Consider the following 25,741-nt stretch of genomic DNA (forward strand, 5'->3'; position numbering starts at 1 on the left):
CGGTTGACGTGCCTAGGGAGAGGTTGTAACCGAGCACTTGAGGAGGAGGACACGGGCTAGGACCAACACTTAGTGTGTGAGGTGTGATTACATAGTGATTGTATTGTGAGGTGTAAACGTTGTTCGGGTGAACGTAGAAAACCCGGTTGTGATAGTGGAGATCTCCTCGAGGTGAGGAGCGGGGACGTAGGTCGTGGGGACCGAACCTCGTAAACATATCGTTTTGTTTGTGATTGCATTGGCGTTCTTTTTCTTGTTTTCATATCTTATATCGCCTTTGTGTATTGCTCATCATATTACCCTATCACTTGTGTAGATTGTTTATTTTTACCCTTGTGTTGTTTATATATCCTTGCATATATCTCTATCATATAGTATACCTCTTTGCTAGGATATATCACCTTGTGTATATTGCATATTCTTGCACTTAACTCTTTGTATATCTATCTTGCAAGAATATATTTGTTAATTAGTTTTAATTGGCATTTAATCGGATTAGATTAGCATAAGACCCAATCACCCCCCCTCTAGGGTCTAACAATTGGTATCAGAGCTTGGTGCTCTTTGATTTAAGGTCTAATCGCCTTGAGTTAAAGATCCAAGTTATCTCTTTGTGCTAATCTTGTTTTGATTATATTTGTATCTTGCTTACATATTTTTAAAAATTATGGATATGAATGATGCATCTTGTTTAGGCTATGATTCTAGTGTTGCTCCTAAATTCAATGTTTTCCCCTATGCTCAATGGTGCTTTAGATTCAAAATATTTGTTCAATCTAAAAATATCGATTTATGGGAAATCATTGATTGTGCTTATATTGTGCCCACGTTGGAGAAATCCAAGTGGAGCAAACATGATAAAAAGATGTTTATTATGAACAAGCTTATGTTAGAATTTTTATTAAATGCATTTGATTCATTTATGTCTAACAAGCTTGATTCTTTTGATAGCGCTTATACATTATGGAAATTCATAGAAGCGCATCAAGGAGACTTGGAGGCGATCCGACAAGCTTTGGAGGATCCCGCTTCAAGTTCTAAAGGAGCTTCATGCACACGAGCACTAGGCGATAGCCCTAGTGAGGTTTGCAAGTTCGAATCTATTAATGACTTACCTAATGATGAACTTGCTTGTGCTAGTGAAAAATTATTACATGCCTTTAACAAATTAAAAATGATTTCATTAATTTACAAAGCAAGCATGAAATTTTGAAATCCGATCATGAGTTGTTAGCATCTAAGTTTGAAACTATTTCAAATGAAAATGTGATCCTTAAAGAAAACAATAAAAAATTAAAATCGGATCATGATTCTTTGCTTTCAAACTTTGCCAAGTTAACTCATGAAAAAGATAATGCCATATTAGAAGTAGAGAACATAAAAAATAACACTGCTTCATTTATAAATGACTATTTATGTTCTACTTCTAAAAATGCATATGTGCCTAAAAATGAAGATTTGAATCTTATGAAAAATAGTATTTCATCCTTAGATTCAACTTTGAAAATATGCATTAATAACCATAAGAAGCTTATGAACATTTGTGCCAAGACCAAATCAAAATCATCCACTCATTATGCACACATGTATAGCAGTTAGTGCACCATATGTGCCTAAGAGGGTTCATAACCCTAAGGCTTTGAGCTTCATTGATAGGGGTCATGTCCCTAAATCTTTTGGTACCAAGAGTTCTTGGGTACCAAAACAAATTTGATTTTTTTTAACCAAGAATTTTAATGTTTTTATCTTTTTTTTTTCTTGGTTTTGAAAATTATGCTTTAAAATCTTTTGGTTATGAAAACAATCTTTCTTGTATCAAATCTTTTGTTTTCATGATTATTATTTCTGTTTTGATGAGAGCACTATGTTTATATAACCCTCTGGAGTTATTGGGTGTTTATTCCCAAACATTGTTTACCGGGTGCTAAACATATTTATATGGGTTGTTACTAGCTCAAGAGCTAGATATAATTGCCTCTCTTGATTTTTGAATCAATGATGATTTGATTTTACGTTTTTGGATTTAAACTTTGATTTATGATTTCAATTGGTTGATTTGTTTTCATTTGAAAACTTTTTACATGATTCTCATGTTTCTCTTCTTTTGATTTCATAAATCTATTTTATACATCGGTTTTTATGTTCTCATTATCGTTTTGTATGTGAGTTGTTTTTTAGCATCTATGCTTGCTCACATATGTTTGCCTTGATCCTCATTTTATATATTCTATATGGTATTTTGATAGGGGGAGCAATCCCTATATCTTTCTATATGTTATACTCACCCATGCTTATTGATAGGGGGAGCTTTCGCTCTCTTAATTCTTTTGTCCCCTTTTTGATGTTGTCAAAGGGGGAGAAATATTATGAGTATATGTATATTCTTTCTTGTGTATGTGAATTATAAATTATATATTCTTTTCCTTCATGCATATATCTCTTTTTGTAAATTGTTTGTCATCATCAAAAAGGGGGAGATTGTTGGCCTTCTTATTTTGATGATGTTTAACAAACAATTTACCACTAATGTTGTTTGTATAGTATTTATGTTTTCTTATTTATTATAGACAAACAACGTAGTTGGAGGATGGATGGAATAGAGCTTCAACGATCATATCCAAAGGAGGTTGGCATTGTGGAGTGAAGCAACATACAATTCAGGTTAAAGATCAAGTTCAAGCTTCATCCGCAAATATATCAAGTCAAGCCTATTGAAGATCAAGATCAAGCTTTGGTATATTTAGTTTAGGTTTTATATTATGTGTGTTAGATACTCTAAGCTCAATATCATATACACACACGTATTTGGTTTCTAAACTCAAATATTATATTCTCAGTTCATAGACTTAACAATCATCATATAGATATTTTATCAAGTCTATATAATCATTGTGCAAAGTTTTAAAACATTGTTTATGTCAAAACATCAAACTTCATGTATATCACTTTTTTCATGTTTTGAACACTTTTGCAAAATAATGAGATTTCACAATTGGGAAATGCAAATTGGAAAATTCTTTTTGTAACATGTTCAAAATATCATTTTCAAACATTTCTCAAAGTTTCATCAAGTTTGGAATTGATTTGTTATGTTTAAAGGAATTTACAAATTCACGTTTTCGTTCGTGCACATGTTCGTGCATGTTTCACAAAACAGATGAGTTTTCGCAAATGGGAAGTGATATTTGAAAAATTCTTTCTCTGACATGTTTATCTACATGTTTAAAAACTTTTCTCCAGTTTTTACTATTTTTGGAGATGATTTACTACACCAATTGATTTTATAAAATCGTATATGTTAACAGTTTTTCAGAAACTGTAAATTTGTGTTCAAATATTTATTTCTCTCAACTGGGAAAAGCTTTTTCAGAAATTATTTCTCTAACTTGTTATTCTACATGTCTAGAACATTCCCACAAAATTACATAATTTTTGGAATTCATTTACTATTTTAAATTGATTTTACAAAACAGCTGCGCACTGCTACAGTAACTCCGATCGACCGGACCGGTCGACCGGAAATGTCTCTGGAACTTTTTCAGGTTTGTACAGTGCGAGCGGTCGACCGAAAAAAATATCGATCGACCGCCCAGCTCCCCGAATGCCCATAACGGCTATTTTTTTGTATCCGTTGGAGGGGTTTTTGGTCTTTTGGTTTGGGCTTTTGTTTGAGGTATTGGGAGGCTATAAATACCCCCTTATGCCTCAGTTTTAATATACCTAAGAGAATGTTTTAGAAAGAGTTTAACAATGGTTTAAACTTGTTTAAGTGTTGTTTAAGTTTGTTTAAGAAGCTTTTAAGCATTTGAGTGTTTGGGTTTGTGAAATTAACTTCACAAGAGCTTGAGGAGTTCTTCTATTGGTGCTTGAGCATTCAACCTTTCCTCCTTCAATCTCTTGATCTACTTGAGAAGTCTTCTAAACTCTATTTCTAGCTTTTTTTATATATTTGATTATTATTGTTATTAAGCTAGAATTATATTAAGTTTAGTTTTGATTTATTTAATCTCATTATTACACACACCCACATTGAGCTTTTAGTATTTACATACATAGTATAGTTGGGTGGTGAGAGATTGTAACTTTGAGTTGTGCTTATTTGAGTTCTCATCTATTGTAGAGAACAAATTTATATTTGTTACATTGAGTGTGTTGTGAAGTTTTCGGTGAACTAGAAACCGAGTGCGTAGTGAGGTTTTCGGTGAGCTAGAAACCGTGTGTGAGGAGTGACGTTGATCGGTGAGCGTTGAAAACCGATACTGTGAGGTGTAAACGTTATTCGGGTGAACGTAGAAAACCCGGTTGATAGTGGATTTCTCCCCGGGAGTGGGGAGCGGAGACGTAGGACGGAAGGTCCGAACTCCGTGATCATATCTTGTGTTTGAGTGTGCTTTGGCGTTTATTTATACTTGTGTTTATAATTCTTGTTGCCATTGTCATTAGCTCATCATTTATATGATCCACTATCTAGTTCATATTGTTTACCCTTGTGTTAGTTTATATATCCTTGCATATATATACATATATATATATATATTCATCATATAGGATATATCACTTTGTATATATTGCTTATTCTTGCTTATAACTCTTGTATATCTATCTTGCAAGAATACAACTTGTTAATTAATTTTAATTGGCATTTAATCGGATTAGATTAGCATAAGACCCTAATCACCCCCCTCTAGGGTCTAACAGGAATGAATGGTGCAAATTTCTGAACTTCTAACCTATTTATAGCCTTTGAAAAGACAAGTTTTTAAAGTCAACTAACGGATCAAAAACGGCTATAAACATTCACAAATTCAAACTTGAAATGTCAGAAAAACTTTCTCTGTAGTCGACTATAAATCGTAGTAGTCGACTACACTGAGTTCAAACAGACTCTGTGAAGTCAGGATTTTTTTTAGTAGTCGACTACACTAGTCATTAGTCAACTACTCTGTAAACACAGAAAGTCTGGAATTCAGATTCAACTTTTATTAGTCGACTATACTGTCTAGTAGTCGACTACACTGTAATTTGACAGAAACTTGAAAATTAAATTTAACCTTAGTAGTCGACTACATATAGTCATTAGTCGACTACACTGTATTTTTACAGAAACTTAAAAATTTGTCTAAGTCTTAAGTAGTCGACTACACTGTGTATTAGTCAACTACAGTGTTATTTGACAGAAATTTGAAATTAGTTCTAAGGCATTAGTAGTCGACTACTATTATCTATAGTCGACTACCCTGTCAAATAACAGAAACTTAATATTTCAAACAGTGTGCATGTAGTCGACTACAAATCTTATTGGTCGACTACTAAGGGGTAAAAATGATATGAATAAAGTATTTTGAGACTCATTCTTTAACTACAAACTCTAATGGTTAACATAGGGGATTTCTATTGTTAACCAACACACTAAGCATGTGTTAGTGTGTTCTAAACACTATGTGTGTGTATGTGTTGTGAATGATCAAGGCTTGTACAATAATTCTAAGTAAAAAAATTGTAAAATTTACATTGTATATGTTTAAGCACATCATATTCTTTACTTCATATGTCTTGAGCTCATCTTGCACTTTTGTTCACATATCTTGAGCTTATTTGAAGTTGATATCTGCATTGATATGTTAGTGCACAATAATACACATAGTGAATAAATTGCTATCATCAAAACTATATCATGGGGACATGATATCCAACATGTTTGTTTCCAATAAACAATTTTCTCTTTCTCTGCGGGTAAAAGCGTAAAAATAATTTCACTCTGGTGTTTATCTGCAACGATAAAGTTAGAGGAGTAATGAGTTCAAAATAGGATACTACTGAGGGACTATCCGCAACTAATTGGAAAAAGGGAGGACCAAGAAACCAAACGACACAGAGTACGTTTGTGACCGCAGATATTGCGCTTGGGGACGAGAGCAGGTAGCCGTGGTGTCTCAAAAACTCGATGTGGAGTTGGAACCTGCACTGTCTCTTATTGAACTTGGATCATCCATTAAATCAGATATTAGGACCACCAAATGATTGTGTTACCATGACGAGATCTGTGAATGGTAGGATGCCTACACTTTGTACTAATCCTGGACCACCGAAGAGACTGAAGGTTGCTTGTTCTTTAGTTTAGAGACGAGAGAAGCAATGACCTCTTTCAGTCTATCAACCAAAATCACCGCATTAATCTCGTGTAAGGTAACAACAAAGGAAAATTCCATTTTGATGGCATCTTCTGTTTAGCAAAAACATGCAAACTCCCGGTCTTAGTAACATCCCCAACAATAAATAAAACATTCTAGTGACAACTTCCCTTCACTTCACTATTACACATGTTATTGCCTTTCGGTTCTCTACATAAAGAGGATTCGACGGTTCTACCTGATACTGAGCTACACAATAACCTTCACTTTTGCTTCCCTACATAAGAGGTTCTCTACATCAGAGGATTCTACCTGATACAGAAATACACAATTAACTTCACTTTTGCTTCTCACTGTGAAGGAACTTGCATAAGATTAGACAGTCTATTATTCTCACTTGTTTTATTCTGAACAGCCATGATAACATTTTTTACAAAAAGAGAATCATGAGAAAGGAAAACAATTGGAATTTTTCCGCCTAGTTTTCGCGTTTACTGTTTACAGGATTCTTTTCTCATTCAGCTCAACCAGAACCCTTATTTTCAGAGCATTGATGCGTTTCCTGAAAATACGATGCGGAAAAAAAAATCTAGATGAACAAACGGTGGGGAGGATGAAATAAGAGTTTGCTTCGAAAAGACTCTAGATACTATAGTGTCGAATTAATTCACCCTAGCATCTTTTTTCCTCTTTCTAGGCCTAGATACACATCAAAGCTGAAGCAAATGTGAGGCAGCATCATTCTAGATTTGATCTGTACTCAATTTTTTTGCTCTGGCACTCGATTAATCTAGCATGTTTGCTTACCATACATTCACACAACCAGTACAGGAACTGATAACAACATAAAATAAGGTAATTAATGTCACTATAGTGCAAAAAAGATATGATAACAACATAAAATTACTAAGAAATTTTATGATAGATTCCTTGAAAAACTTGAAAATTCATACTAAATCTCTTCAATTTCATGCAAACCTTTTAGAATATATAAATAGTCTGCACTCAAAATCTTATGCGAGTCACTGGAACCTGTCATTGCTAAGGCTAGTATAAGATATTTTGTTCTCTAGTAATACATTAAAATAACTTATTACAGCTGCAATTCACCTATAGAACATATGTGCACAATTGAATCGGGTATCACATTTAACACGTCATGTGACTTTTGGCTCCTAATGTCTTGTCTCACATAAATAACAAGCACCATTCACATACGTGGTCCTCTTTTATGTTTGCCTGTACATAAGACAGTCCCTTAATTTGAAAATATTGTTGCCAATTATGCTAAGGTAATTTTAGGTTCATATACTTGGTTGTTTTTAAGTGTTAATTAATAGTTTAAGCTTTCTCCCCTGTGCTCTAGCTTGTCTTAATGCTAGGCTCCTATTCATTTTCTTCATCGACTAATTTTTCCAGCTTAAAAGATTTCACGCAATCTAAAATATAGTAAAGAATCCCATATTGGTAAATGGAAACAAAAAAAATGTAAGTGTCCCTCGCCTAGCTAAGTCTAACATATATACTAATATGAAAGGGATGAACAGAGCTTATTAACAATTAATAAATGAATCATGCTGAAATGCAGTTACATAGTTCGGAAAGATCTTCTGTTGTCGTTACAGTAAAAAAAATAACGTTGGTATGTCAAAAGTATTCAACCAAATTAAATAATAACTTTATTTTAATAACAATGAAACATTAAAGAGTGAGAAAATACAGAAGAAAGAGCTCGTAAATAGTTCAGACATAAACAATAATATATAAATAGTTCAGCCAAGTCTGCAGGAGAATTTTCACTATTGCGCTTCTAGATCAAACCAAACAATGCACTTTTTCAACTCTCTTCCATTAGAAGAGCTAAAACAAGCATTGAAATAAGAGGATCACACTTTGTAATTCTCTCTTTTACCTCATGTTACTGTAGTAATCTCCCTGCCAAGCTTTTTACATGGATGTAGTAGGCATTTGAACTAGAAATGTAAATGGATGCGTCTCTTCCGGTTTCTTTTTCGTGGTCAGTTTATAATAGCATATATTCAATTTTAGGGTAGACTGAATGCAAAAAAACAGCTAGAAACTTTTCTCTAGTTAATAAATTTTCAGGACATTTTGCTCCGGAGAATTAAAAACAAGAAAGCAAAAAAAAAATTCTCTATACATGCCATTATGTTGACATGTTACACAACTAAAAGGGCATGAAAGTGGAGTTATTTCTACCTTGTGGTGACCATAACATAATCCCCCTTCCTCAACTCCTGCTCTAAAAAGCATCATATTTCCCTTGATAGAAATATGAAACCCCACTCATTCCCTTTGTCCTCTATTGAATAGGAAGTGGCAAGTTATAAACTGGGAAAAGAGGCAAAAAAAAAATAAAAATAAAAAAGCAAAATACAATGAAAAGGCAAATTTGAAATGTAAAGTGCATGGTAGGAGCAAAAAGGACAAGCCAAAGTAAATGCAAACATGCATGATGGGTGACTCACTCTGACTCCCCTCATCTGCTCCGTTGTGTCCCGGTACAAGTAACTCATCATGCACTGGTCCCCTCTAGGTTCTGCATACACTCTTTAATGCCTCCTACTTTTTTGAATAATTTATATTGCACAACACAAACACCGTATGCATTTGAATCCTATCATGTTAAAGACATTTTTTTTTCTCCCACAAGTTTCGAGTTGTTTTTTGTTTCGCAAGTATTCGGCCAGGATTGGCCCGGTTTTTTAAGGCTAAATTTTGGCCCTAAAACCGCTTTTGTTTTCGTCCGTCCTCATGAATCAAAGCTACCCCAGGTACGGATGAAACTGGGCCAGGATAAATTTTAGCTCGGTTTTGTGGGTTTGTCAAACACACGCTTACCTTATCATCTCCTTGTTTTCACTTATTACTTTCTGAAGGATTACAACCGTCCGGTAAGTGATAGATGGGTGTGGTTTTGAGAACGTACTTTCTGTTATTGTTGAATGTTTACGATGATCCAAATCCAATAGTATATTATAATATAATGTGGTAGCCTATCCTATAAAATATTTCAGATATCGCAGTAGGAAGGTATCTAGGCTATACATATATCATTTCTTTTTACAGGTAGAGATAGAAGAAAGAGTATCTCGGTTATTAAAGTGGCCTCTTTTCGCAGCATCCTTTTTTCTTAATTCTCTATCCCCATACCCTTTTCCTGCCACTACTGACCTCTTTCACAACCTCTGCTTTCCATAATTAAACATCACCGCAAAGCACCAGCTCTGGTATCTATCCTCCCCCCTCTCACTTGTAGTAGGGGGTGGAAAAAGAAATCAAAAACTCGTGAGATATTTTCCTTATAAAGCAGTGCTGAAGGTGGTTGCGGGGCTCTAGTTGGTATGTGACTTGGATCTCTTGACTTTTTGTCTTTTTTTTTTTTCCAGATTAGATGGTGGTTCTGTTTTAGAAAATTTATGTGGGCTTCAGATTTTGTTACGCGTAGCTGGACTTTTAAGATTATGAAGAGGTGATGAATTTAGAAGTTCGTTAGGGATAGCTCTCATTGGCACTGGTGCTTCATGGGCATTATGTTGTAGTTTTCTTTTCTCTAATAATTTCTTAGGATGTTCGTTTTGTTCATGCTTTTCTCTGTTTTACTTGATGACGTTACAGCATTTAGTGCTTTCTTCTGGCAACTGCATTTTAATTTGTTTTATTATTCTTAGATTTTCAGTTTCCATTGTCATTTTTGTTTTATAAATCCCTGTTATCGGTAGTTGCTGAATGAGACAGTCAAAAGTGTCTAATTCTTAAGAACTAGTAAATTAGCTCGGTCTGCTCTATGCATTCTGAACTCTGATCTATGCCAGCTGATTTCTCCTTAAAAGAAATTTATTCTTTAACAAAATTATAGTTTTTCAGGGTACTATTCTGTAATCCAATTGCTGAAGCCCACCAAATCTCCTATTAGTGGTTCCTTTTTTAAGTACTTCAGAAAATATTAGTTCCATCTGTCAAAACCCTTTGTTCTTTTGTGTGTCTTATTATGCACAGAACGATTGTTACATATCAGTCTTATGATACTCAGAAACGAACATGAATTGATGTAGGAAATTTTGATTTATAGGGCACTTTAGTTTTATTTAATCCTACAGTCGACGATCTTGTTTATTTTTCCTAGTTTTTATTTAATCCTACAGTCAACGATCTTGTTTACTTTTCCTTAAAGAGATCTTTTTATTCCCCTTTGTAATTGTTTTGCTTTCTCCTACATGTTTTTCAAACATTTACTTGCTGAGATAATTACGAAGCCCGTTCATAATTTTACGTTTATCACCTAGCCAATGTTGTTCTTACCTGTGTAAGATAGATGTTATTTTAGTTTCTAATAATATTTTCAAGGTAATGGAAACTTCCCCAATATTAATAAATGATACTCAATTTCCAGCAAAATGATATTGATAAAATTCCATCCATGGAGCCTTTTCTACATGTATTAGTCCTCCGTAAATGAGCTCAGTCTAAACTCCTGTAAATTATTATGTATGAAATATATAGTGATAACTAAGAGTACCAAGGAACTTATGCCTTAACTATGAGCATGGTCTCAATAGCATTGCATAAAACTGTAAATTAATTTACAAAGGAATTTAGACTGTTTTAAAATACTTGCTCGGTATTGAAAGATTGAGGCAAGTTGCAGATGCTGAGATGTATTCACCTTATTCATTCTAAAATTCATTGATCGATCTCTGAAACTTAACAATCCATTTCTGTGCATTAGTAACTATTAAGTCATAATAGCACTTGGGTCTTTATGTTTCAGATGTCTGACTGTAATAGCACCAGAACCCAACACATACACGCTTACAATGATATGCGCCGAAATTTACTCACATATGTTCGATTTTTAGAAATACCATAGTGTCAATTTATCATGTCATACATCCTATATGCTTGAAGATGAAAAAACCTGACAGAAAATACCTTTAAACCAAAATTTTGTGATGACACTTGTGTTTTTAAGAGCATTTTGGGGACTTCAATCGAAATCACTGAAAAATAGGTTAAGCCGTTAAGGGGTTGATCGCTACCAGAACCTTTTAAGGTGGTTTTGTTATTAATTGAACTTTAAAAGTGGTTTTTGTATTGTCACCCTATTTTAAATATGGCTTCTACGAAAAAACACTCATGTAAATATTACCAAACACAATCTCTAATTTTATATGCAGCTGAAGGAGACAACAGTCACACAAAATCCTTTCATCGCTTCAAATTTCTCGTCTAAGCAATGGACACCGTGACGCAAAATCCTGAGATATCCTCTGAAGACCCTTCAGAAATCAGCAGCCAAGTTGCCTCAAACCAACAAGAATCCTTCCCTCATTCCAATGACTCTTCATCAATTTCCCTCAACCTTTCCCTCTCAATGACAGCCAATCTCTCATCAACAATCACAAGCGAGAGCAGCAGCGATCCAGTACCACCAAGAGTCTTTGCTTGCAACTACTGCCACCGTAAGTTCTTTAGCTCACAAGCACTCGGTGGCCACCAAAATGCACATAAGAGAGAACGAACACTAGCGAAAAGAGCATTGAGAATGGATCCCTATCCTTACTCTTATCATAGTATTGCATCCTTAGGGATCAAAGCTCACTCATCATTAATGTATCGAGCTGGTGAAGCGGCAGAGGGTTCAATGATTAGTCGAGGGTTGCTGGGACCCATGCCTGAATTTGTGGAGGATGATGTGGATGGTTTATATTGGCCAAGAAGCTTTAGACCAATTGCTATGAGTTCAGTTCAGGTGGTTGATGAACCTGATCTCACACTTAGACTTTGAGAGGTAAGTTTGGCTTGCTTATTTGGTTGGATATATTCATGATTCTTGCGGTTGTTTTCATGAATTAACGCTTTGTTTGTTGTATATTTGCAAAGTTTTGGGTTTGTTAGTGCTCCTATTTCTCTTTTTAACTCTTTTTTCTAAAGTAGAGTGTTCTATGTTATTATAGCCTCATGTTGGAACTGTATTAAGTTTGCTTGTGGTAATGGGTACTGTTGTTGTTTTATGCAATTATTGTCATAAGCTATCATGACGTATATTTTGTTGTACTTCAATCCAACTTACAATCTTAAGTAGATAGAAGATAATGTCTCCATCCTTGAGTTGGTGGGTTTTTAAAGAAAATGTGATACCAAGTAATTATAAGATTCAAAGTGAGTACAACACAATTGTAAGATTATTTTCAAATACATTTTCTAAAATGACCAAAATACTCAAGGACTCGAAGCTTTTCACACAAAGCAAGATTATGCAGTGAAAAAAAGGTAATTAAAATTTAGAATTAAAGTCCTCCAAGTGGATGAGGATGAGGACATTTTCACATGTAATTGTAACAAAATTTGTATTCAGACATTTTCACATGTAATTGTAACAAAATTTGTATCAATTTGCCCACAACTTTACCTAATTCTTCCTTTTCATGTTTCTCAATTTTTATCCGCCCACCCCAACAGTGCCGATTAAGTTACCCCAACAGTGACGATTAAGTCTTACTTTTCAGTTTTATGACAGTTCGTAATAATGTTTAATTTTATGCCATTACAAGTTTATAACTATTCTGAATTGAAATATTATTTGCATAAGTGGGATTTATATAGACTTTTACAGTATGGTTTGAATCATTTTCGTAAAAAGAGTATGTTTTTGGAAAAACTCTTTTTCTCCCGCCCAAAAAAAATAAAAACTGCTCGAATACTTTGAAAGGAAGTGTAAATCTGACTTATGCTTGTGACATTCTACACACCTAACATGAATGATATTTTCAGTGGGAAATGATATAATAGTTCCTATTAGTTACAGATGGTAAGATCAGGACTAAATCCATTAATTGTACAGATCAACCGAGCTTTTTGCAATTTTCATACATATATATACATACACACACATATAGTGATTGAAATTTCAACATAGAGCATGTCAGAATACAGAACACTGTTGGTGCAATGACATAGACTTCGTTATTAACCGGGTGCATGCTTAATATGCTGCTTGAAAAAATTACTGATGCAAAAAAACTCCAGTTCCAGCCTTACGAACGACGGTTTTCAACTTCTGTAGGTGTACTAGAACAGAAAAAATATATATCCTTAATCTTCTTGACAACCTAGGGGTTTTGTTGCATGCTGGTGCCAATTATGGTTCATTGATGACACTTGTATCTAACGTTATCTGGTTCATACATAACTGGGGATGAACAAATGCTGAGTTTAAGTATACTCAGCATTTGTTTGTGTTGCTATTATTTGTTGGCCCAAGCTCTGACCCATTATCAAAAGACCAGCTTCCCTAAAATATCCGCCTATCCCTTTGTTGTATCTCTCTCACCCGACGGTTCACCTCAGCACGGCTCCCCCTTGTTCGTCCCCTTTGTCCTGCGCCGCAGGCCCTTGTCCGTTCCACCTTGTCCTGCGCCGCTGCGTCTATGGATCTCATCCCTGTAGGTCGGCTCCTATCATCGGGAACCCTTGCCTCTCCTACCTCGTGTCGGCTGCCCCCTTCCCTATATAAGGTGAAGGGCTGGTAGTAGCTCGTGGTGGGAAAAAGAGTCGGTGTCGAGATCCTAAGCTTGGTGCTCCTACCCGTTGTGCGATCCTCTCCCCTACCTGAGCTCTGTGCTCCTTCAAAGCTCTGTGCTTTTACCCCTTTGTGAGATCTTAGAGAGAGACTGTGTAATAGTTGATTTCTCCCCCCTTTGTGCTCTTGGTGGTGCACAAGAGAGCAGATCGGACTGGTTGAGCAGGCTTCTGAGCCAAACAGCGATCTTCGATCCTAACAGTTTGGTACAGCAAAGCAAAAAAAAAAAAACTGCTCAGTTTGTGGCAATTCTCAATTGAATTGAACTTCTAATCATTAAAGAGAAGCTAATTACCTTCAACCTCAACACCATCTGTGCTTAAGAGTTTTGACGGGTTAAATTTTGCTTCCATTCACATTTGCCTGTAGTAAATACTGCAGTGTAATAACTTGAGGGGCTTGGATGAAGTTGTTACTACCTTATATTTTTATTAAATTGCTTCAATTAACAGACTATTAATTGTTCTAAAGAGATCGACGTTCCACATCCTGAGTTTGTTTTCCTTTTCTCCATAAGAATGCAGGTACTTTATACATTTTAAAACCTGAAGAAATCCACAGCGATGACTCCAAGAAACAACCAACTTCGTAAGCCTTTTACATAATAAGGGGTACTAAACCTGATCAAAAGGATTTTTAAGTGCTAAAAAACTATAAAATTCAGGACTTTTTCACATAATAAGATTGTAGATTGGTAACCCATGGTAATCCAAAGAGAGTAGAGCATGCTTGTAGAAATTCAATGTGGTGAGAAATATGGACTCCTTAAGTGAATGCATCTCCATAGAACGAGCAACAATTCTGTGAACATTACCAACAATTCTCAGAATAGTTGTTTGAATTCGTATTTCAGGCATGAAACATTAGTCTGAGGTCCATAAACTAAAGATTTACACTAACTTTTTTAGAGTTAAGAACACATACCTCGGGTACAGAGGGAAGCCTAAACAACCTGAGATCCTAGGGGGGGCCGGGGGACAAGAAGTACATAAAATGTGCTCTAACATATGCAGTTCCATGAGCATCAAGGGCAATCAACTTCTGAATCTGACAAGAGAACTCGGAGATGAGATCTCAAAGTAATAATGCATAGAAGACTGTTGCGCGCCTTTGCGGAAGCATGCTCGCACACCGAACGAATTCGTGAGACACGGGAGAAGATTAACAAACCCAACTCGAGTACAATATAACAATTAAATATGACAAGCAAATCACAAACACATATATTTTACGTGGTTCGGCAATTTGCCTACGTCCACAGGAACGGCACAATAATTTCTTATTAATTACAAGAAATTACAAATAAGAGAGAAGGTCTCAAGCTTGAGATCTCTCAAAACAATAACAGTGTTTTAACTTAAAGCACTGTTCAATCTCTCTATTAATAACCCAAATCAAACCCCTATTTAATATCACCAACCCCTTCTCACAATAAATGAGAACAGGGACAAAGGGGGAAAACCAAATCGCAGAAGGAAACCAAAGAAGCTGCCGCTGCTATTTTTCTTCTGCTCCGCTCCTCTCGGGTTGTGAACAAGGGTTTCCCTTTTATAGGGAAACCCTAGGGCGAGGCGAGCTCCTCCTCCAGCTGGCACCAGCTGGCTTCCACTCCACGCCGAGCTTCGCGATCACCTCGAGCCCCACGCACACGACAGGCGACACCTTGCTTTCGCCTGTCCAGCCCCACCTACAGGCGAGCTCGAAGTCGCCTCACCACATCTCACCTACAGGCGAGATTAAACCTCACCTCACACCTCGCCTATGATCTCGAACAGGCGACTCCTCACCCGTGTCGCCTCCACGTCGTCTGCACACAGGTCAGTTCTTCTTCAATTCTCCACCTCGTCCATCATTTGATAAACATCAAACTTTGGACGAACACCAGAAGAACACCATGAGCACCAAACCAGGCCCAAAACAGCTGCACCATTAAACCATGGCTGCCTACGTACCCTCTGACTGGGATCAAGCTAATCGTAGTTCTGCCAAATAGCTGCCAACGGCCTCAACAATCACGAATGTGTAACAAGTTTCGACAATAATTAAACTTATTGCTCAGAACCACCTTTATGAGCATATCTGTTGGATTATCCTTTGTGTGGACCTTCACTATCTCTACATCTTCATCTTCAAGAACATCCCGAACGAAGTGATAACGAACGTCAATGTGCTTCGTCCTCGAATAAAAAACCTGATTCTTTCCTAAATAGATAGCACTCATGCTATCATAATGAATAGTAACGAACTGCTGCGATATACCAAGTTCCTCTAAAAGTCCTCGAAGCCAAATAGCCTCCTTAACAGCCTCCGTAATTGCCATATACTCTGCCTCCATTGTAGACAAAGCCACTGTATACTGTGAGGTGCATCTTCAACACACCAGCGTACGGGTCAAAGTAAACACATACACCGTAGTAGATCGATGCTTATCCAAATCTCTGGCATAATCCGAATCAACATAACCAATGCACAACTGCCCACCTCTAGTGTCCCGCTCATAAACCAAACCAATATTGAGCGTACCTCTAATATACCTCAAGATCCATCTCACGGCGCCCCAATGACACATTCCTGGATCGTGCATGTATCTCGAAACCATGCTCACCACCTGTGACAAATCCAGCCTCGTACACACCATCGCGTACATCAAGCTTCCAACTGCGCTCGCATATGGAGTCTTCGACATCAACTCTCTATCTTCAACTGTCTTTGGTGAAAGATCAGCTGAAAGCTTTAAATGGGCTCCCAAAGGTATACTAACAGGCTTCGTTTCCATGCTAACGTTAAATCATTGTAGAACCTTCTTCAGATAAGCTATCTGAGTCAATCAAATTCTGCCCTTCTCTTTGTCTCTACCGATCTCCATCCCTAAAATACGCTTAGCCTCACCCAAATCCTTCATCTCAAACTCATTTGAAAGTTGTGCTTTCAACTCATCTATAGAAGACCTGAAAATAGAGGCAACCAACATGTCATCGACATAAAGCAACAAATAGATGTACGCACCTTCTTTCAACTTGTGAAAATATACATAAGGATCAAACTAGCTCCGAGTGTACGAATAACCAATCATAAAACCATCAAATCGCCTATACCACTGTCGAGGAGACTGCTTCAAACCGTATAGCGATTTTTTTAACCTGCAAATCAGGTTTTCCTTTCCTGTAGCTCGGAATCCCAATGGCTGAGTCATATATATTTCTTCATCAAGATCACCATGAAGAAATATCGTCTTCACATCCAACTGATCTAACTCTAATCCATACTATGCGTGACGCCCCTGGGTTCACACAAGGCTACAGTCCAAGGTAAAACCAGAGATGTCAAACCTGTCATGCACCCACACTGTGCATAAACATATTTCACCAATCACAGTAATATCCTCTAGTAGAACCAAATAGAACTGCAGGTACAAACAGGCAAAATAAAGGGAATAAATGTAATAGACATGATATAGAAAAGATATCTCATAAATAAAAAGAATCATGTCTCAACTATAATACATCTGATATCTGAATAATGAAAATGTCTCAGCATGAATCAACTAAGAATCGTACTAAGGCGCACTGTCTTTACAATATGAATATGAAACTCTAATGTCTGGATAAAACTCAAAACTATAGTGGAGTCTCTACAAGTAAAAATACGCGACGGTGACTATGCCAGAACTCCGTCACCCTGCGACTCTCCGAAACTCCGAACTACCTAAAAAGGTATTTTTAAAAGAAAAAAAACAACAACAAGAGCGTCAGAGCGCTACAGTAAGATTACCTCCATCCGCCCCCAGAGAAAGGGCTACTATATGGAGTGAATGCTCTATCTATTAAGTATAGTCTACCTAAATTCATTTTCCCCGTATCTAAGTAGGATTAATATTTAAAAACCTACAACACTAGACGTAGTACGTCAAGCGAAATAATCCAAACAAGGAAACCCTCATGTATATACCATAAGCCTCAAATTGTAGATATCTAAATATTAATACCGAACTAAGAAAAGACAATCTAATGAAACCAATAATTAGAAATCCATAACACGAGACTGGTACGTCGAGCGAAATAATCCAAACAAGGAAACCCTTATGTATATACCATAAGCCTCAAATTGTAGATATCTAAATATTAATACCGAACTAAGAAAAGACAATCTAATAAAACCAATAATTAGAAATCCATAACACGAGACTGGTATGTCGAGCGAAATAATCCAAACAAGGAAACCCTCATGTATATACCATAAGTCTCAAATTGTGAATCTCTAATCATTGATCCCAACTAAGAAGTAAAAAAAGACAGTAAAAGAAATAAGATATCAACACATCGTATTTATAATATCTTCCACTATCACTGGGGAGATAGAATAAAATATCAACACATAATTTTGTATATTTTTAAAAGTAACGTATCTCAGTCATATAGTTCAAAGATAGGTCGTATTTATAATCAGCATCTGCCATACTTAGGCTATCAAGTAATTATCTCAGTGCAACGGACTACCCTGTAGGTATCCTGAACTGTGTACACGGCTCATTAGTCTCATCATGATCTCAGTGCATACATGAGCATGGGACGGACTATCAAATAGGCATCCGGCTAGATCAAGCCTTCTAAAATCCGACTCAATGGCCTGTACATATGGAATATCGACGCACTACCTCATGTAGTACTGAACTGAGCTCATCAACGATATCCACCTCATATAAATCTTTGTATCTCTGGTATGTCGACGCACTATCCCATATAGTACTGAGCTGTGCTTATTAACGATATTCATCTCATGTATAAACCGTGTATATCTGGTATGTCAACGCACTATCCCATATAGTACTGAGCTGTGCTCATCAACGACAGCTAACATGTATATGAACTATATCTAATTCAATATGATCAAATCAAAATTCATCATAATCCCCTTAGGATTCTTAAATATCTAACATAACATATTCATGACTATACGTGTAACATCAAGCGGCTCAAAACTTCGCGAACGCACCTCAAAACAGCGCAACACAGCTCCACAAAACGAGCAGGAAAAAAAGACATGATATCTGTTAGTAAAACAAGCATATCTTTCACTAGAAAAACTATTTTTACAAATGGTTTTCTGTTTTGAAAACTAGATTCACACATCTTTCTAATGACATAAGTTTGGTTCAGTTTGGAGTTCATTTGTTATCCCAAATCTCTAGTTAAATATTATATATGTGCAGCCGTTTTTCTGCAGGACATGTTGATAGTAAACATAACATTCTTTCTCTATACAAAGTCTCTTTAAGAATGGTTTTCTGTTTTAGAAACTAAATACATATAGCTTGTTATTAAAAACGGGTTTGGTTAAATTGGAGTTTGTTTTCTATCTTAAACTCTCAATTAAAGATTATATAAGCTGCTGCAGTTTTCTGCAGAAAAACAATATATAGTACATCACTTAAATTCTCATATATGAATAAAATTATTTAAAAACCCTCTATGATCATGATCATGGATACTATCATAAATAGCAAAAAAAGATTATTAATCTAGCATTTGTTTTAAGAGTTTACTATCAAAATCTGCGACTTTTAACACCTCAGAGTTAGATTAAAGCATGAAAACACATATTCAACATCATATTAATCATTGTAGGTGTGAAATTTGATTCTTCGAAGAAATGGAGTCGTTCGTGTATTTATAAGAAAGCTTATTATAACTAACAAATCAAATGTTTACAACAGAAGCATTAGGAAGGCCCTCTTTGTTGTGTGTGGGGACTTTAGGTGCTATAGCGACGCTTCGCTCGATGCTCGGGTCGAGTCTGCCTTCCTTGGACCGTTTGAATGAGTTGCTGGAGAGCTTCAGTTCGCAGTAGAAGCAATGCGAGTTCGGGTCTGCTTAGTTCGTCGCGCGATCGGAGCTCGGAACTAGCAGCAGTGCTGCTAATGCAAGGATTTGCTAACAGCTTGGTCTCAACTCTTTTTTTCTCCAAGTTTTGCCGACCTCTCTTCCATCGTGCGGAAGGGGCTTGTTAAATGAAAGAAGGCAGCTCGACTTCTCCTTGAATTGTGGATGTGACCACATCCTCTTCAGAGACGTCTCGCCGTCCTCGATACCATGAATGGTCATTCCAGGGATTGTGCTCTATGTCATCGTCACCTACGATGGGAAGGCCCATCTTGTGTGTGAGGCAGACGAACGACTGCTATCCGAGTGGATTTGACCAGCATTAATGAACCGCATTTATGAGTTTCGCAGATCTGATGAAGTGTCTGTCCGATCACTTGTACTGGTCGTGACCGCCCGGCGTGCTTTGAGCACGGTGCTTTCTCCTTTCCGCGTCAGGAGAGACCGGTGAAGTAGCGTGTACAGTACTCGAGTGGGTCTAGCCAGCTTGCCGAGTGCCGGCGGGATCCAGCTCTTCGCTCAGACATCCGAGCGTGAGTCGCATTTGATGAATGCTCAGTTGACTCGACACCTGTCAGGCTTTCGGCTGCTGCGCGCACTGCGAGCGGCCGTTTGACAGTCCTGCGGGTATCGCTCGCTCCCTCTCCTTCGGCGAGAGAGATGGAAGGTCCATCTCAGCACGTGGGATAGTGGATATCCAGCTGTACTGACGTCTTGGGGGTTGCTGGCGGATTCGACTCTGGACTCGCGGCAGGCCCGAGTTGAATGAAAGCGCCGAACTTCCGCCATCCTAATCGCATCTTAACTCGTGCTGGCGAGCCGACCGTAAGGCGAACTTTAGAATCGAGCATGCTGCGATGTCATGCGATTTATAGGCCGCGCCAGCGAACTGGGCGTGCCGAGCTCTTTTCGCAGGCGAATTTTCCTTGTGAGCCTATAGAGGTATTTACCGTCTACAAAGACCCCCTTCAAAGTTTTCAGACTAAACCGGCTCGGCGTGTGGTCTGGAATACTTTTGAATTGAAAAAATTTTCGGCGAAGTAAGCGCACTTGATTTCTTTTAGGATTTTTAGCAAATCCTCAGCTATCAAACGGCCGTTTGATGTTGCCTTTACCGATCACCGTTTGAATTCGGCTAGCCATACTATTCCCCTCAGTATGATGAGTTGTCGAACCAGTCTCTCTTAGGCTTAATGCTAAGATTTCTGCTCTAACCCTTAGCCTCTGAGGCGTGGGTTTTAACCGTTTAAGCGAGGTCATTTCCATTGGCTTGTTTATGCATTTTACTTTAGTGGGCGAGCGAGTTGCCCAGGCGGAAATTAGTCTTTGGGCAGCCAAATTTTCGCGCAGCTCGCGGGTCATGCCAAGTATTTGCAGGCGAAACCCGCCCTTTTTGAGGTGGGCCCAGATCTGACGGGAGCATGAGCCACGTGTCAGCTGATAGGGCCTTGTGCTTCCCAGCTAAGCGCGGCGCTCGTCCCATTGGGTCGCGGCCGATCGATGGTTCGCACAACACGATTTCGCTGTGTTTCGCCCCATGACGCATCGTGGCCGTGGTTTTCGGGTTCAACCGTCGGAGGTAACCGCCAACCTCGGTTCTTTCGATATACCGAGGGTGATCTGAGCCGTCGACTTCGATCGTGGCCCACGTCCTCTGTCCGTTAGGGTTTTCGCTTTTCGAGAGGCCAGTCGTGGCCACTGGACAACTTCCGCCCCTTCTAATTCAGCCATTTTCCTCCATTGGGAGTTATCGTGCTCTCCAAATCTTGAAAGGAACATCCCCAGGAAAGAATTCCCGCTTCATTTCCTACAATGGCTCCGAAATCTAAGAGATGCAAAGTGAGAGTGCGCGGCCCCGGACTGTTATTCGACCGTCTCTCCGCCGGCATGCCTGCCGTGTGCTCTTGGAGCCGCCGCCCAGGTATGTTGATGCGGTTCGTTTGGGCCGATCTTTTGTAAGTCTTAGGCGTCGGACTTTAGGGAGATGAGTGTTACTCCTTTCCCCAATTTGGCGGCAAAGTTTGCCCCTAGTTTGCCTTTAGAGGAGGGGTACCGTCCCTGTAGGCGAATCCTTCAGTGGGGAGGAGGCGAACGCCCCTTTTCGTAAGGTGAGTTCTGTGCCCTTTTCCATTGGAGGGGAGTGCAGGCTGTAGGATAGATATCGTTCGAAATGGGTTCCCCCTTTCGATAGGCCGATTTCTGTTCGATGGGCGATTTCGCCCCTACAGCAGATTTTTTGTCTTAATTGACTTCTTATTTCTTGCTTGCAGCGACCTTCTCCGATGAGGCTCTCCCGGAGAGGGTGTGGCCTGTTGGCCACGCCGTGGGCTACGAATTATACGGCGCCCTCTCGATTTCCTTCTCTGTCTCCAACGCCCGTATTCACCGCCTGAAAAGCCGCATGGTCTGGGTACAGAGGGTCACGTACGGTCATCACTTGACATTACGTGAGTGACGACCAACGCTGTGTACAATGAGGACAGGCAGAGCTGCCGAAGCCTCAATTTTTGTTCGGCGCACGCTATGCCGACCCCTCCGCCTGTTGCTCAAAGAGAGCCGTGGTTCCGCACGGTATAGAGGGGGTTCATTATTACCTCCCCAGCATGTCGACAGGATTTTCGATCGTCGCAGCTGCGGTCCCCTCGCCATTCCTCGGACGATTGCACTGGGATTTGACCCCTTCTCAGGACGGGAGGTCACTTGTGGCGTCTTTACGGGCTCCACTGCTGGGTATGGAGTGGAGAGTTCGTGCAAGCGCGTGACGGCGCCTGCGCCCTGGCTTAATGTCCGCTGAACCGCCCGTGGCGGGAGTCGACAGCGGTGGCGGAGACCTTCCGTCACCGCTTCTTTCGAGGCTGCGTGGAAGCTTTCCTCCTAAGGACTTTAGGGCCCCGGGGTGCGGTCTATTCTACACCCGCGCAGCGACACGTCGGTGGTCCAAGATTACCGACTACATTCTGGCCCTGAAAATCGCTGACCTCAAAAGCCACCGAGCCTGTATGTGGCAATTGAAGCCACTCGACACGGCTTGCGGATCAACGCTTCTCAGTTCCATAGTATCTTGGAACTGTATTGCGCGGAAAGCGCGCACGTTTTTCACCCCCAATGGTGGAGCTTTGGTATCACCCCTCACGAGATGTACGACGTGTCGGGCGTGCCTCTGGGAGACTTTCCTTACGAGGAGTACGTCCCCGATCAAGATGAGATTGAATCAGCTGTCGAGCCATTCCCCTTGGCGTTTGAGACGTCTGTGGGAGTTACTCTGCCACTACCACATATGGCCTCAGTACCCTAGGGGCCTCGGATCACAAGAAGAAGAAGAAGAGGACCAGCGTCCCTTACCCCCGGCAGACTAGGGATAACGAGTGGGGGTACCACCTCACCGTCCACGCGCCTGAGACACGAGGATGATCGACAGTTCGATTACTCCTCCAAAACATCGATAGGAACGTCGCACACCGGCCGATCAGCCCACCCGTGACAAAAAGATTCGACGAAGTTCCAGGACCAACTAACGGCTGAAGCTTCAGCAAAAACTATGAACAAGCTGTGCGGTGCGTAAGCTCCCTACTCTATCGAATGCGACACGTCCCATACCCAGCGTATATCAAGCCGATCCAGTTTAGTCTGCAGTTCGATGGCAAGGCGGTCACGCCTCGCAAACACATTCTATTACTTCATGGCGCAGACGCGGGAATTCCTCACCGGAACGAGCCATTCTCACATCGACTATTCATAGGACCCTCAATAGGGGGTGGCCTTTTGAAGTTCCGCAACTGCCGAAGCCGCGCTCCTTCAAGGCAGTGGGCCGGCTGAAAGCTTTTCCTCGCCGCTTCTTCGCGACGACACGCGAAGTATCACATGGCCATCTCTCCTCGCTGAGCAGCAGGCGAAAGTCGAAGTCAGTTAACGACTTCGGTTAAGAGATTCGAATCGATACAGGACTGTCCTGGGACCAAGTTTCCGAGGCCCGACACTGATCGAGATGCTGCCGACAACAATCTGTCGATCCAACAATCCTGTCCAAAATAGGAGGCAGTTGATAAAACCCGACTTGGCAGGACCTGTTGCCAAGAGCGCAGAACGTTAAAATAGATCAAGGGCTGAGGCCAAGAGCCACAGTCCCAAAAAGGAGCAGCCAGAACAAGCGGCCGCCAAAGAACCCTCCTCGAGTCGAAAGAGAAAGAAGGGCTATGGCCGTAGACTCTGCGCGCGGCGCCAAAGTTCATTCAGAAGCCGGAAAACCCAGGCAATTTGAACCACTGCCCCAGCGGGCAATATGCATTTTCAAAGAAGGACCAGGAGTGGCGGACTACTCGACAGCCTCTACTTAAGAGTGGGCGAATTACGTTGCCAGAGAGCGCCGAACCGGAGGACGCGCGGACAAAACACGGTGACCCAAGTTACTGCGCGAATCACAGATCCTTGGGCATCACACAACCAAGATGCTACGTCTCCAAAGGGACAAACTCCAGGCCCCTTACGACGGGGTTCGGTCTTGAAGAAAGAAAAGGATCCAAGAAGGCAAGTGAGGCGAAATGGTCAACTTTGAGCTTTGGGACGGCTCTCCCGGCGAGCGTCAAGCTCCGCGGTGGATCATTCCTATCCCCAAGCGGTTTTGAAGATGCACTAACGCACAATCCCTCTAACCAGCGGAAAAGGGTTATGGTTCCACAAACTCTCCATCGGACAGGTGATTGGCTCCATCCGCGACCTCCTCGATTGCACGAGCCAGTGACCGCCACAGGCCTTCCAAGGAGGCTAAGAGAAAACATACAACGCGCGTCACGCCATCCTGGATCGCGAGACGCGGCGATGACTGGCCTTAACCCGGCGGAGCTTTGACCGTCGAGGTCGGCCTCGGCGCACAGCTCTGTGGCGTTGTCGGACGCATCGCCACCAGAGGAGGAGCGAGGACCAAGTATTTTCGTACTTGGCTTGGTCGAACTCAATTTCGGCGACTCTACTGTCGTCCCGTAGTAACCTCATCAAACTGAGCCACCACCTTTCACTCGATGAAACAGCTGCTCCCACTGTCTCGGTCGCCATACTCTGTAGTGTGTGAAATTTGATTCTTCCGAAAAAGAGCTTTCGTTTATTATAAGCAAACTATGTACAAATAACAAATCAAATGTTTACAACAGAAGCAGAGGGAGGCAACCTCTTTGTTTTTGTGTGGGGGCATTTAGTGGGCTAATAGGACGACTCGCTCCCCGATGCTGCGGTCGAGTCTGCCTTCCTTTCGGACCGTTTGGAATTGAGGTTGCTGCGAAGAGCTTCAGTTCGCAGTAGAGCAATGAGTTCGGTTGCCCTTAGCTTCTGTCCGACGATCGGAGCTCGAAACTAGGCAGCACGTGCTGCTAATGCCAAGGCATTGTAACAGCTTGCGTCTCAACTCTTTTTTTTCTCCACAGTTTCGACCATCTCTTCCATCGCTGCTAGGAAGGGGTTTTAAATGAAAGAAGGAACAGCTCGACTTTTCCTTGGAATTTGTGGATGATGACACAATCCTCTCAGAAGACGTCTCGCCCGTTCCTCGATACCATGCAATGATCATTTCAGGGATTGTGCCTCTATGTCCTGTCACCTACGATTGGGAAGGCCCATCTGTGTTTGTGAGGCAAACGACACGACTGCCTATCGGCATGTGGATTTGACCACATTAAATGACCGGCATTTATGGATGTTCGCAGATCGATGAAGTGTCTGTCCGATCACTTGTCGCTGCGTGACGCCGCGGCGTGTTTGAGCACGGGTGCTTTCTCCTTTCTTTTCGGTCAGGAGGAGCGCGTTGAAGTAGCCGTGTACAGTACTCGAGTGGTCTAGCAGCTGCGAGTGCCGGCGGATTCCACGCTCTTCGCTTCAGACTATCCGAAGGTGAGTCGCATTTATGAATGCTCAGGTTGCACTCGACACCTGTCCAGGCCTTCGCTGCTGCCGCGCACTGCGAGCAGCGTTTGACGTCGGGTATCGTAGCTCCTCTCCCTTCGGGTCGAGAGAGATGCGGAAGCGTCCATCTCAGCACGCTGGAGTAGTGGATTATCAGCTGTTCAACTGACGTCTGGCGGTTTGCGGCGCGATCGACTCTTCGCGATCGGGCAGGCCTCAGGTTGAATGAAAAGGCGAAC

The 25,741-nt window shown here is 40.3% G+C and overlaps 1 protein-coding gene across 3 annotated transcripts; it reads left to right on the forward strand.

The window, feature by feature from the left end:
- Window positions 8,791-12,166, forward strand: LOC109833803 (zinc finger protein 7-like). Of its 3 annotated transcripts, none has more exons than XM_020401618.1 (2): window positions 8,791-8,926; window positions 11,330-12,166. In XM_020401618.1, exon 2 carries the CDS (start codon window positions 11,389-11,391, stop codon window positions 11,938-11,940), a length of 552 nt encoding a protein of 183 aa, XP_020257207.1. In that variant the 5' UTR covers window positions 8,791-8,926; window positions 11,330-11,388; the 3' UTR covers window positions 11,941-12,166. The 3 variants fall into 3 exon arrangements, with proteins under 3 accessions (XP_020257207.1, XP_020257205.1, XP_020257206.1); XM_020401616.1 differs by lacking the exon at window positions 8,791-8,926 and adding an exon at window positions 9,098-9,494; XM_020401617.1 differs by lacking the exon at window positions 8,791-8,926 and adding an exon at window positions 9,508-9,624.

The sequence above is a fragment of the Asparagus officinalis genome, chromosome 3 (assembly GCF_001876935.1).
Source record: "Asparagus officinalis chromosome 3, Aspof.V1, whole genome shotgun sequence".
NCBI classification, from domain to species: domain Eukaryota; kingdom Viridiplantae; phylum Streptophyta; class Magnoliopsida; order Asparagales; family Asparagaceae; genus Asparagus; species Asparagus officinalis.

Bases quoted from the DNA above. Each gene is read 5' to 3' on its own strand.
- LOC109833803 (XM_020401618.1), top strand. From the start codon at position 11,389: ATGGACACCGTGACGCAAAATCCTGAGATATCCTCTGAAGACCCTTCA.